General features: G+C 41.3%; 1 protein-coding gene across 4 annotated transcripts; it reads left to right on the top strand.

Annotated features, from left to right (window-relative positions):
- The first annotated feature begins 2,493 nt into the window (after positions 1-2,493).
- Positions 2,494-11,736, top strand: HNRNPH1 (heterogeneous nuclear ribonucleoprotein H1 (H)). Of its 4 annotated transcripts, XM_008581321.1 has the most exons (14): positions 2,494-2,579; positions 3,063-3,191; positions 4,534-4,689; positions 4,898-5,041; positions 6,554-6,692; positions 7,647-7,825; positions 7,910-7,981; positions 8,038-8,171; positions 8,314-8,449; positions 8,867-8,926; positions 9,018-9,107; positions 9,795-9,887; positions 10,338-10,387; positions 10,984-11,736. In XM_008581321.1, exons 2-13 carry the CDS (start codon positions 3,095-3,097, stop codon positions 10,385-10,387), a joined length of 1,350 nt encoding a protein of 449 aa, XP_008579543.1. In that variant the 5' UTR covers positions 2,494-2,579; positions 3,063-3,094; the 3' UTR covers positions 10,984-11,736. The 4 variants fall into 4 exon arrangements, with proteins under 4 accessions (XP_008579543.1, XP_008579541.1, XP_008579544.1 ...); XM_008581319.1 differs by lacking the exon at positions 10,338-10,387 and having other exon boundaries at positions 2,529-2,579; XM_008581322.1 differs by lacking the exon at positions 9,018-9,107 and having other exon boundaries at positions 2,529-2,579; positions 8,867-8,956.
- Positions 11,737-13,210: the final 1,474 nt, after the last annotated feature.

The raw sequence follows: 13,210 nt of genomic DNA, 5'->3' as shown, positions 1-13,210 counted from the left end.
CTTTGGGGGACACACTTTTTATTTATTCATTTTTGGCAGCTGGTCAGTAAGGGGATCTAAACCTTTGACCTTGGTGTTGTTACCAGCACCACACTCTTGAGCCCAAGTCAGCTAACTGGCCTGCCCTAGGGGACACATTTAACCCATAGCATCATTCAATTCTCCCACTTTACTCCATGTGGAATTTTGAAAATTATTATTAATTTATTTATGTCTACTGAGTGAGCAAACTGGCCAGCACCCCCCTTTTTTTGTTGTTGTTGTTGTTGTTGTTGTGGCTGGCCGGTAAGGGTATCTGAGCCCTTGACCTTGGCCAAAAATTATTTTTATGTAATTAAATTTATCAGTCTTGTCCCTTGCAGTTATGTCTTTGATTTCATTTCTCAGAAATGCCTTCCTCACCTTAAAACTTTATAAATACACACATTTTGAATACCTTTAGTTTTTATATTTGTAAATTTAAATCTTTTTTTTTTTTTTGTCTTTTTTTGTGTCCGGCAACGGATCGCAACCCTCAGTGTCGCGCCTGTACCGGACCGGGACCGGCAACGGGATTGCAAACCTTGGTGCTGCGTCCGCACCTCGCTCAGCCAGTGAGCAGGAACCGGTCTGTATGTGGGATCCGAACCCTCGGCGGGAGCGCCGCCGCACTCCCAAGCAGCGCACTGTAGCAGTGCGCCACCGGGCCGGCCCAAATTTAAATCTTTCTAATCTAGAGTTTATTTTGATATAGTGGGAGAGACAGCTCTAATGCTATTTTTCCCCCAAATTTCTAGTTATTAGTTTTAACACTATTTATTGAAAATCCTTTCCATTGTGATGTAAAATGTCCTTATTGAATGCTGAATTCTCAAATGTACCTTGGATGGGTTTCTAGGTTTTGTTCTACTGAGCAGTCTCTATGCTAGTGCCACATTGTTTTCATATAACCATTAAATGAGTTCTACATGGTCGATATACCACTTGTTAATTTTGTATTCTGCTTTTTTCCCAAATACCATGATGCTGGAAGACCTGGGTGTCTCACTCTCAAGGACCTCAGCCAAAGGCCCATTTCCTCCACCTGCATTTGTAGTTGAGGGCATGCACCCTCATTCACCCTGCCTGTTCTGTATGCCCTGCACACCCAAGCAAGCGTTTTCCTTTACACACAGCTCCTATTGTTTCCCTGTTGAAGACCTACGGATGGTGCCTTCTTGTGCACTTGGACCCAACACCCTCCTCAAGGCCTAAATTGCCTTTCAAGATCGGGCCCTGCCTACATCTGGGCTCCTATCTTTCCTCTGATTGTCCTCTCCAGTTTTTTCAAAACTGTCAAAACTGGATTCGGTCTCCACACCACTGCACTTGGTGGGAAGATATGCTTCCCTGTATCTTTGCGTGGTGGCCTTCACTAACTGTGGTACCCCAGTGGCACTGTCCAACACTTTCTTATTGTTAATTTGTTTATTGCCTGTTTCCATCAGGGCTGGGATGGGGACAACAGCCAGATCCGACATGGGGAGGCTATAGGCATTGTCCTACTTTTTGGCAGTGCTGCCAGAAATAACGAACAATACTCATCTCGTGCCATATGCATACATGGGGTAACCCTGCGGCTTCCTCGAACTCAGTGTCTCCATCTGAGAAATGGACGCACTGGTACCTACTCAACCTTGGGAGGATTAAGCGGGAACCCTCTCTGGAGCAGCGGTTCATCTCGCGCTCACGAGGCGCGGGGGACAAGGCATCCGGCGACCTCCTCTCGTGAGGGGGCTTCGCGGCGTCCAGGGCTCACCGACCCGGGGAGGGGCACGGGGTCGCAGTGTGTGAGTTCGTTGGGCAAAGCGGGGTACGGAACTGAGACGCGGTCACGGGGACCCCGAGTGGACCGGGGCCGAGGCGCGACGGCGGCAGGTGAGAGGCTCACAAGCCTTGGACATGCCCCAGGCGCCGTGGGAGCAGGTGACTTCGGATGCGGGAAGTCCGCTGCCCGGCAGCACCCAGGAGAGGCTCGGCGGTCTGGGGCTCATCAGCACGGGCTGGCTCTAGAGAGAAAGGAGGGGCAGGCGGCGCGGGGACAGGGAGCTCCTGTAGCCCGCACCTGTCCTTTCACGTCGGCCTGGAGCACGGTAAAAGACTGGGAGTTAGGGGTAGGAGGACGGCCACCTCACCACAACCCAGACCGCGGAACTACCATACGATTCCTACGGGTAACTGACTGCCGCCATTCCCATCCCCCACTCTGGCGGGTAAGGCTGGAGAACGGTTTGAAGTAAGACGCATGCGCATGAAACTAAATTATAAACCGCTGAGGCTCAAAGTTTATTATTCGCGGGATGGCGCAGGCGCAAAAGAAAGCCCGGCCGGTTTAATGAAGGGGGGGACCTGATGGCAAAACGCATGCGCGTAAGAATCTGACGGCGGGGGGGGGTGGGCCGACTCGTGAAACTACGCATGCGTTTGAGCTCTGTGTGATGCAAGGGGGCGGTGCGGACACCTGGCTGCGCGTGCGCAGAGCTTGCTCAAAGGGCCTTATTTAGGTTGCGCAGGCGCCTGCTAGCCATTTCGTCTCAGCCACGCCGGAGGCTTACGTGTAGGTGAGTGTTGTTGGTCATTGTTTGCTGCCCCGCCATCCCTGAGGACGCCGTTCTTGCCAGGATTGCTTGCCCCCAGGTCTCTAATAGAGCTTGTGGGGCCTTGGCAAGGTGCGGGCTGCCGCTAAGAGCCAGGAATTGTTCTCCGAATGCTGGCCGCGTCGCTGAGGCCTGCAGGCCGCGCCGAGTCTATTGTGTGAGATGTCGGAGGAGGCGGAGCGGAAGCGGCCGCCGCCATTTCCTTGTCTCCACGCTCGCTCTATGCCGGGCCCCCCTCGGCTTGGGGCTCCGGTACTTGATGCCCAGAGCGGCTTCCGGGGTCCGGTCGCTTTCCACGAGGGGGTGTCTGGTGTTGGGGTAGCCGGGGATGGGATGTCCGCACTGGTTCTGCTCATATTGAGCCACCGCGGGCCCGCGGGGCGCCTCGAGGTCTGAGGGCAGTTCAGTGAGTATTTCTCAGGTCTAATCTTAACCTCCGCTTTGCAGTCTCTTTCGACGCCAGGACGCCTTAGGAGACGATGATGTTGGGCACCGAAGGCGGAGAGGGATTCGTGGTGAAGGTCCGGGGCTTGCCCTGGTCTTGCTCGGCCGATGAAGTGCAGCGTTTTTTTTCTGGTGAGTTGGAAGCAGGAGGCGGGAGTTGCGGCCGGGGCGGCCGGGCGGGCTGGCAGCGGGGCCTGGGCGGGTCGGGCCGAGGCGGGCCCGGGGCGCCCCCTGGTGGGGTGCGGGCGGCGGCCTTTCCCCGGTGTTGTTCGCGCCTGGCTCGTCGCGGTTACGCAATGGAAGTTGCGAAAGCTCCGCCCGTCCTTCTGGCCCCCTCGCGGGACTGCAGCCGGTCTGGCGGAGTTTTTTTTGTTTTGTTTACTTTTTAAACCTATCATTAAACACTATCCATTCTTGATTTCTGGATGTCTTTTTTCGAAAGGATGCTTAAGGATAGAGGGGATTTCCACCTCAATCTTGAGAAAATTGCCTAGCAGTTGGGCAAATAATAATAATTTGCAATTTCATAACTTGTTGCCAGTTTTGGTATTTCCTTGAAAAAAGGGGCATTCTGCTTTGGAAAGTTAAAATGTCAGTTCTTAATTTCAGACGATTTTCCTAATCTGGACTTGGTAATTGAAGAGTTCTCGGTTATCTAGTTCTTGATCTGATCTGGCTCCCTTTACAGTTGAGGATATTGAAGCCCAGGGAAGTTTTCTGGCCTGTGTAGTCCCCCCCTCCCCCAGTATGTAGATTTCCTGAATAATTTATACTAGAATGTCCTCGTTCCCATTATTAGTGTAAGATTAGACTGATAGTTATATTTGGAAGAAATTCACAGGTTTTGGAAAGACTTGTAGTATTGACTCACTATCTGAATTTAGCGTTGGTAACGGAAAACGACCTGTAAAACAAGAACCAAGTATACTGGAAGCCACCTTGCAGGGGCCAGACTGGGTTTGGCTTGAGCTGTGCAACTTGGAACATTTTAGCTTGGTAACACTGATCCCTTTTTAGGTGAGTATTGGGCTTGCAATTTAAATCTGAACGAGAAATTGTAATGTGGCCGGTAAGCTAAAGCTGACAACATTCCCCAGACCAAAACTCAAAACTAAATATGTTCAGAAATGACATAAAATCACAAGGTTTAGACCTGACAATGTTTTCTGAGAAGTTATAAAGGATGTTTAATGGAGACAGCAAGTAGCAAGGACTTGGAGATAATCTTGATTAAGAAATGGCTCTGAATACTGGATTTGCTTGATAGATTGGGAATATATTATGTATATTATATATTTGTGAAAGGATGACTGCTTAAATGCTGGAAAAGAGATCCTACGAGTTGGTAATATGTTGGTGATTCTAGGCTTCCCAACTGATCTTTGTAGTGGGTACATGAATAAACATTTCATTTGTATATCCCAGAGTTGTTTTTAGGTTTTAAATTCTGTATTAACGATTGTTTTCTTTCCAGACTGCAAAATTCAAAATGGGGCCCAAGGTATTCGTTTCATCTACACCAGAGAAGGCAGACCGAGTGGCGAGGCATTTGTTGAACTTGAATCAGAAGACGAAGTCAAATTGGCCCTGAAAAAAGACAGAGAAACTATGGGACACAGATATGTTGAAGGTTTGATTTACATTGCCCTAGTAACAGTAAATAAAACATTAAACACATAGAGGTCTTACCCCCTTCTGAATTTTAGGTATTTGACCGCATGGAAATGGTCATCTAAGGGAGTTTATGGCAGCTCTTCCTAGCTTATCTAAAGACCCAGGAAGTCTGAATTTTGTTCTCTGACTTTCCAAAATTGACTAATTCTAAGCACCTCTTTCAGTATTCAAGTCAAACAACGTTGAAATGGATTGGGTGTTGAAGCATACTGGTCCAAATAGTCCTGACACGGCCAATGATGGCTTTGTACGGCTTAGAGGACTCCCCTTTGGATGTAGCAAGGAAGAAATTGTTCAGTTCTTCTCAGGTATGTAGTCCTGTTGGTTGCTGAGCAGTGAGTTTTGGCTAGCTTCTGGCAACGTGATTTAATAGATTTTAAGGTTGAATAGTTCAGGTGCTAAAATAGGTTGTAAGTATATGCTGAGTAATTAACGTTTTCTTCCTGGAGACCTTCAAATAATTTAAGCCCATCTTAAAGGTGGAAATAAAGTACTTCTAAAATGTTAACTTTGCCTATATTAAGTATTTTAGTTCAGAGTAGATCTTTTGAAGATTGTCCTCAACAGCTTATTACTTTCCTCACATTGCTGTTTAGCAAAGTACTTCAAGTTAAAGGTAAGATCCTTTACCATTAGATTAGCATGAGTTAGGTTGTTGTAACTTAGGGCAAGTGTCTTATGTTTTAAGAGATAACTTAATATATGTGACCACAAACATCTCTAATGGTCTTACTCTCTTTATACAAAAAACTGTTTAGCAACTTGGTTTAGCCACTGTGTTAATATCGAAAGTCAAATATAGGAAGAGGAGGTTGAATGCTTGTAAGTCTTAGTACCTGAAATACAGAAAATGTTTTGAAATTGTTCTGGGCCTAAAGTATTTGAATGTTTTTATGCTGAAGAGCTGATAAGTTTGCATGTTTAGTATAATGTTAGATCATATACTTTAAATACTACTATTAATATTCATGATATGATAAACTGGAATTAAAAGCAAGAAATCCTTTCATGGTTTAGTGTAGTATGTATTAAAACTTTGACTGTTAAGATATATATCAAGTCCTAATATTTTGTCAGAACTTTTGAAATCAAGTCTGTTTTGTTTTTATCTAAATTGGTGAGAATTGAATGCTATCTGTCAACGTTAAATATGAACATAATTTCATATCTTCTAGGAAAGTGCTTTAAGCCCTTTTTGTAAGCTTGGGAATGTATCCACGGAAAGGATTTTTCATAGACGGAATTTCCAGAAGTGAATGATACTACTGTTAGAGCATAAGAGTGCATGATTGTGCTGTGTAGATCAGTTGTTTGTTGAAAGTTTAGATCGTATGTTTGTCAATTATGTGATTTAAGTAATGTTTCAATTTTGATATGAAATGTTTAAATGTGTACGTTTTTTAAATTTGAAGTTCCAGTAACTTTAAAACATTGAAATGTAAAGTGAGGTAAAAGGTGTCTTGAATTTTAGTAAAACTGTTGTTATTTAATGCTTGAAATTTTATTAAATTCTTGTATAATTCTCAACATTAAGTTGCATAATGAGTGTTCTTAATTGTTGAATTCTTAATGCATCCTGTGTTCAGAAAATTTTTTTCTTTAATGTATACTGTGCCATGGGATGTGTTAAGAATTGAGTTATATTTTGTATTAATGGAACTTCATATTATTGCAATGCATATTTAAAGAGTACTTGTTGAAAGCATACCATTCACCTAAAGTTAAAATTCTGGTTTATTTAAAGCTATAAGAAGAATCATTTCTGGGCTTGTGATGTTAATATTGCCCCCCTACTGGGGTTATTTGTCCTTGGGTTGAAGGGTTGGAAATCGTGCCAAATGGGATAACATTGCCGGTGGACTTCCAGGGGAGGAGTACGGGGGAGGCCTTCGTGCAGTTTGCTTCACAGGAAATAGCTGAAAAGGCTCTAAAGAAACACAAGGAAAGAATAGGGCACAGGTGGGGATGGATGGTTGGTTGGATATGTCACTTTTCTTATGGTAAACAATTAAATCCATATTCTCTCTGCTTGAAAGGAGGAAATTAATCTGTTTCCTAGTTCCCTCGTAATTGATGTTTGCCACAATTTTTGAACTTTTCCTATGTCAGAGTCCCATATTGCATTCAAACTAAATTTTAGGTATTAAAATTGTTCCCAGTTAATTGGTCTACTTTATAATTTTGTAAGATTCTTAATTTATTAATCCCAGCTAATGGAGTTGAGAGACTATGGCTTTAAAAAGTTAATGTAAACCTGGCTTTAGCTGTAATAACACCCACATAGTAAATTAATATTACCATAAGAAAATGTGATACTTTCTGATCTTGTTTTTAAAGTTGAAATGCAACAAACTTTTTCTTGCTGTATAAATATTCTGCATATGTAATAATAAGCATAGCTTTCAAGAAATTGTCACAAAAGGTTTTATTCTCTTTGCTTGTGACTATTTTTCATTGAAGCATGCGCTTACCTATGCTGATTTCTACTAAAAGCATAGGCTGGGGTATTTGTTGGCGAAAGGAAATGTGTAGTGTGGGCTAGACTGTTGGTGGAGGCTGGCTTTTTAGCCCACTTGCTATACATGCTGCCAATGGATTTAAGACTTGAAATGTTGAAAGTTGAGTGGAATTCTTTCCCTCCTAAACATTTATTTACTGTACTCCTCTCTACCCCTAAGGTTGGGCTCTGCCTTGGAGGAGTGAATTTTTTTCCTCTAAAGTTTACATTAAATAATCTTACTATTGAGTGAATTTCTGGTCATTGCCTATGCAAATATAAGAAATCTGGCTTTAAATATTGGTCAGTTTCATGGCTATGACTAGATTGTTTTCTTGTGTAACTAAATAACCTGTACGAAATGAACTAATGTTTTCTCTCCCCTCCCATCCCCTCCCTCATGAACAATGCTTTAGGTATATCGAAATCTTTAAGAGCAGTCGAGCTGAAGTTAGAACTCACTATGATCCACCACGAAAGCTTATGGCTATGCAGCGGCCAGGTCCCTATGATAGACCTGGGGCTGGCAGAGGATATAACAGCATTGGCAGAGGAGCTGGCTTTGAGAGGATGAGGCGTGGTGCTTATGGTGGAGGTACGTGAGGATATGCAAGGGTCTACAAGTCTGATCCTTTGTCTAGGTGTTTTCATTTGATCGATTGCTCTTTTTGTCTTTCAGGTTATGGAGGCTATGATGATTATAATGGCTATAATGATGGCTATGGATTTGGGTCAGATAGATTTGGAAGAGGTAAGGTAAGAATTAAATTTCTCAGCTGAAGGATATTTACACTCTTGTCCATCTAGACCTCAATTATTGTTTTTCAGGAATGTCTGATCACAGATATGGGGATGGTGGCTCTACTTTCCAGAGCACAACAGGACACTGTGTACACATGCGGGGATTACCTTACAGAGCTACTGAGAATGACATTTATAATGTAAGTATAAGATGAATTCACAAGTCAAATACTTCAGCATGTCAGTAAAAACTTGGGCCTTATTCTATCTACTTGTTATATATTTCAGTTTTTCATAACATTAGGAAGGTGACTTGATTCTTTGAAATACCTTGTGTTTTAGTTTTTTTCACCTCTCAACCCTGTGAGAGTACACATTGAAATTGGTCCTGATGGCAGAGTAACTGGTGAAGCAGATGTTGAGTTTGCGACCCATGAAGATGCTGTGGCAGCTATGTCAAAAGACAAAGCAAATATGCGTAAGTGTGATTTATGCATTTGGGGGTTCTTCCTAGGTGGTTGTGTGACTAATAGTTACCATTAGGGAAATAGAATATTAAGGATGTATGATAAATTTCGTCTCCAGTAACGGCCTAGTTCTTAGGGATGTGTTGAAAAACAGTTTGGGTTTTAAAAATTATTATGACTAAAAGGGATTTGTGACGTGAACATAAATTGAAGTTTAGAATGATCTAAAAAATAAAAGAAACTAAGAACAAAACAAAAAAAATGTTAAAAAGGTTAGTTTTTAACAACTTCCATTATTCAAGTAAATCACCTAAGAAAAGCAGCCAGAATATTTTCACTTAAAAGTATTTGAAATTCACAGATCTATTTATTTTATCTTGTTTTCTTTCACCGACAAACATTTTCAAACTTTTTTTTTCTCATTTCAGAACACAGATATGTAGAACTCTTCTTGAATTCTACAGCAGGAGCAAGCGGTGGTGCTTACGGTAGCCAAATGCTAGGAGGCATGGGTTTGTGTAAATATCACTTTAGTGTCTTTTTTTAAGCTAACCTTGTATGCCTTTTCTCTCATTTCAGAACACAGATATGTAGAACTCTTCTTGAATTCTACAGCAGGAGCAAGCGGTGGTGCTTATGGTAGCCAAATGATGGGAGGCATGGGCTTGTGTAAATATCGTTAGTTTTTTTAAAAACCAAAACATTTATATCTGTATAAGTCGATTATAAGTTAAGTTAATCTATGTTTAATGAGTTTAGCTTAACAATTTGTTAGGCAAAGAAAGTTTGTTTTTGAATGAATTTTGTGTCTGCCTTACTAAAGTCCTTGTGAGTTACATAAAGCTGCTTAGGATAGATAATTCAAATTAGATTTAAGTACTTTTGCTTGGGGGAGGGGATTACAGGATGAAACTAGTTTGAATATAAAATTTAAACCTAAAATAAGTACTTAGCCAAAACAGGATGAAAATAAATTTCTTGGGCATAATAAGAGCATAGTTAGATGTGCAGTGATATCTGTGTATTGACATACCTTAATATATAAAATTATGATGAAAACCCCCACTAAATCCAGTTAAGCAGTTTTATATGATCCTCACATGTCTCTACTTAGGGAATCATGTGGATTTAGTCCTGCTGATGTATATACTGTTAGCCATTTTGTTTAAATATTTGACTAGCTCATATGATGGATAGAAGGGTAGTCTGGTTATAGACAATAGGCAGAAGGAGGCAGAGGGTTACAGTAATATAAGATTGAGACTGAAAAATTATAGATATAGAATTACAAGCCGGGTACCACCAGGTACCACGTTACATAAGGAACAAGGTTCTAATGTTCTCTTAACTTAACAGCAAACCAATCCAGTTATGGTGGCCCAGCCAGCCAGCAGCTGAGTGGTGGTTATGGAGGTGGCTATGGTGGCCAGAGCAGCATGAGTGGATATGGTAAGTATGTTTTTTTAATATACTTAGAATAAGTTTTAGGCAGGTTTCTTTAGTTGGGGGAATATGCAGGCTCCTTTTTGGTAAAATTGGGTTATTAAATGTATGCTTTTGATCCTAATGTAACTGTTCTTAATAGTGTAATTTTCATAAATGGTCATTGGGAGGGGGAAGTGTCTATGAATTAAAAACTAGTCATTGTGACTTTGGAATACTGTCGAGCCAGAAAACATCTGCCTCCGTTTATTAAAACAAGTAGTTCACTTTTTTGTCTTTTGGTTAGCATTAAATCAGTTTTAGAGGGAGAATTTTAAATAGTAGTAGAATGGTGGTTGGGTTCAGGGCCGTATTTACTAGTTAACCTAGGATTGGTTTTATTAATTTTTTTTTTCAATTGGTCTAAAGAATGGTGATTTTGGTATTATAGTCTTACCCTAAAAAATCCTTTTGCAGACCAAGTTTTACAGGAAAACTCCAGTGATTTTCAATCAAACATTGCATAGGTAAATATTTTCTCAAAAAATATAATTTAAATTCCCAATAGCAAATACTGATAATGTTGTAATAACACTATTTCTATAGCAGTCAATGGCTCTGACTTAACTCCATGGAGGCTGCCATTATGGGCACAGTGAGTTGCCTTTAGTCCAACTTTTGTCCTCTCACTTTCTGCCCACCATGAATAGGAAAAGCAAGAGACTTCCCTTGTGCTCCCTATTCATATATGCCATTCGATGGACACATTGTGAATGTTTATAGTAAATTTTTTAAAAAAATGCCTTGTTTAGCTTTAAAAACATGAAGTAATTTTGCAATTTTTGAAAAACACTAGTTTTCCTTTAAACTTAATTTTCTATGTTGATCCTGAAGAATCCATTTAAATGGTAGCACAAGAGTCTGGCAAGTTGGTACTGCAGAGAAAAGAGGTTAATTGAGACTTGTTTGGAGTCGGGATTCCCCTTTCCCAAACATGCTTCTCGCCACTTGGACAGCAGCCATTTATACTCGTATACTTTTTAAACTTTTTCTTGGAATGCTATATTTTATTTGACTGATAATTTGATACTACTCCTAACTTGTCACATTGATCTCTTTGCAGGTAACCAAGGAGCAGTGAACAGCAGCTACTACAGTAGTGGAAGCCGTGCATCTATGGGCGTGAACGGAATGGGAGGGATGTCTAGCATGTCCAGTATGAGTGGTGGATGGGGAATGTAATTGATCCTGATCACTGACTCTTGGTCAACTTTTTTTTTTAAAGAAAAAACTTCAGTTTAACAGTTTTTGCAATACAAGCTTGTGATTTATGCTTACTTATAAGTGAAAAATCAGGATTGTTTTAGACTTAAGGTTCAGTATTTTTGAACACAACTCATCTAGGATATAACAACGAAGTTGAAACTATAACTGTTAAACAATTTTCAGCTTTTCTCAAGTTAGTTATATTGTAGGACGTACTTAAGCAGTAAGTGTGTTTAGGTTAAAGCAGTTGAATTATGTTAAATGTTGCTCTTATACCATATTACATTGAACACTGTTTGGATGCATGTTGAAAGACATGCTTTTTTGTAAAACTCAATATAGGAGCTGTGTCTACAATTAAAAGTGAAACATTTGGCATGTTTGTTAACTGTAGTTTCATTTAATAACCTGTAAGGCACGTAAATTTAAGCTTTTTTTTAAGTTAATGGGGAAAATTTGAGACGCAATACCAGTACTTTAGGACTTTGGTCTTGGTGTTTGTATGAAATTCTGAGGCCTTGGTTTAAATCTTTCATTGTATTGTGTTTTCTTTTTAGGTGTATTGCGCTAAGTGAAACTTGTCAAATAAATCTTCCTTTTAAAAACTGCACTTTGTCTTGTCTATGCTTCAGTGTCATGTGGACTGTTTCTTGGTGCTCTATTCCTGCCTGGGGCGTAGGTCCACATCTCTGGCTATGGCAGAGGCTCGTCAGTTGAGGCTGTTGTGTAGCTGTCTTCAGACTTCTCTTCCCTCCAGTGCAACTGAAGGTAAACTTGGCTTTGGGGCCCTTGTGGAAGGGCTGTATGTCATGTGGCCTGGCTGCACAGGACCTGATTTGAGCTGCATTTAACTTGATAAGCACCTGCACAAAGCGAAGGACAGGTGCCAGCACCCTCACTGCATGGCCTGCATGTCTCCGGGACCTTCAGGCATGGCTGAGGGAAGCATCAGAGGCAAGGGGTAACCGGAAGCTTCCCTCCCCTGTTTGATTGCATTTCTTTGAGTTTTGTATGTATGGGGTATCTGCTAGAAGGACCTGGCTCAGTTTTCAATTGAGGTTTTGAGCTTTTTACTTTTATCTCATCCCTAAAAATTAAGTCCACTCGAACAAGATTCTGTTCCCCTGTAAACCTCCTGAGGCAAAATACCAAGTAGTTTTGAGAGCTAACATGAGTGGTTTAAATCAGTTATTGAAATATATTCCTGTTTTGGTAGATTGGAACTCAAACGATATTTGCTAGGAAATATTCTCTATACACAAGTTGTACTTAAAGACATAGTCCCAGAAATTCCTTTCAGCAGATGTTTAAGGGGAAGTACAGTTTGGGAACTGTTACTCTAGACCCAAGTCAGTGATCGAGATTAAAATATAGGATTCAAGCTAGGATAATGTAGGCTTATACCATTGAAAACCAAGTGTGTACATCTTCTAACTTCCTGTGGCTGTATTAGGTTTTCTCCATTGTTCTGGGTAAGGTTACTATGGTGGACAGACTGGAAACTTGCTAAGAATTGGCCACTTCTAATGATCTGTTAATGGCAGCATTGCATATAGAAGACATACATGGAGGGCTGTGAAGATCCTGCCTTGTGCATGCCCTACCAGGGGGCTGGGTGCAATTCCACACCAGTGGTGGGAAAGATCTGGAACGTATGTATTTGGTCTTAAGCAGATCTAGAGATAAACAGTTTTCGGGGGAGGCAGTGTTGAGAGTTGTTCAGCTGTGTTCTAAACCAGGTACTGCTCCTGAGAGCTTGGTGAGTTACTCAATTTGGAATTGAGACCTGGTGTTGAGAAGGCTTGAGGATTCCTTCTCTGGGTCCTTCAGTTAACTGTTAGACACTTAGGAATAAGGAAAAGCTTTGTTGAAAAACTTGGCTTGTTAGAAGAGGCTAGAACTCTTAGGTACTTGAAGTAGTAAGGCTAAGTAAGCTAATGCAGAACCATTTGGCTTTTAAAAAATCAAGAGCAACAATGTTATAACACCAAGGTCAGGGGTTTGGATCCTTGTACCAGCCAGCTGCCAGGAAAAAAAAGACTAGAACCATTACGTTTGGAACCTTGTGCTCCATGGACCACAGC

The sequence above is a fragment of the Galeopterus variegatus genome, unplaced genomic scaffold, assembly GCF_000696425.1.
Source record: "Galeopterus variegatus unplaced genomic scaffold, G_variegatus-3.0.2 Scaffold2326, whole genome shotgun sequence".
NCBI classification, from domain to species: domain Eukaryota; kingdom Metazoa; phylum Chordata; class Mammalia; order Dermoptera; family Cynocephalidae; genus Galeopterus; species Galeopterus variegatus.
This window is presented reverse-complemented; position numbering and strand designations above follow the sequence as displayed.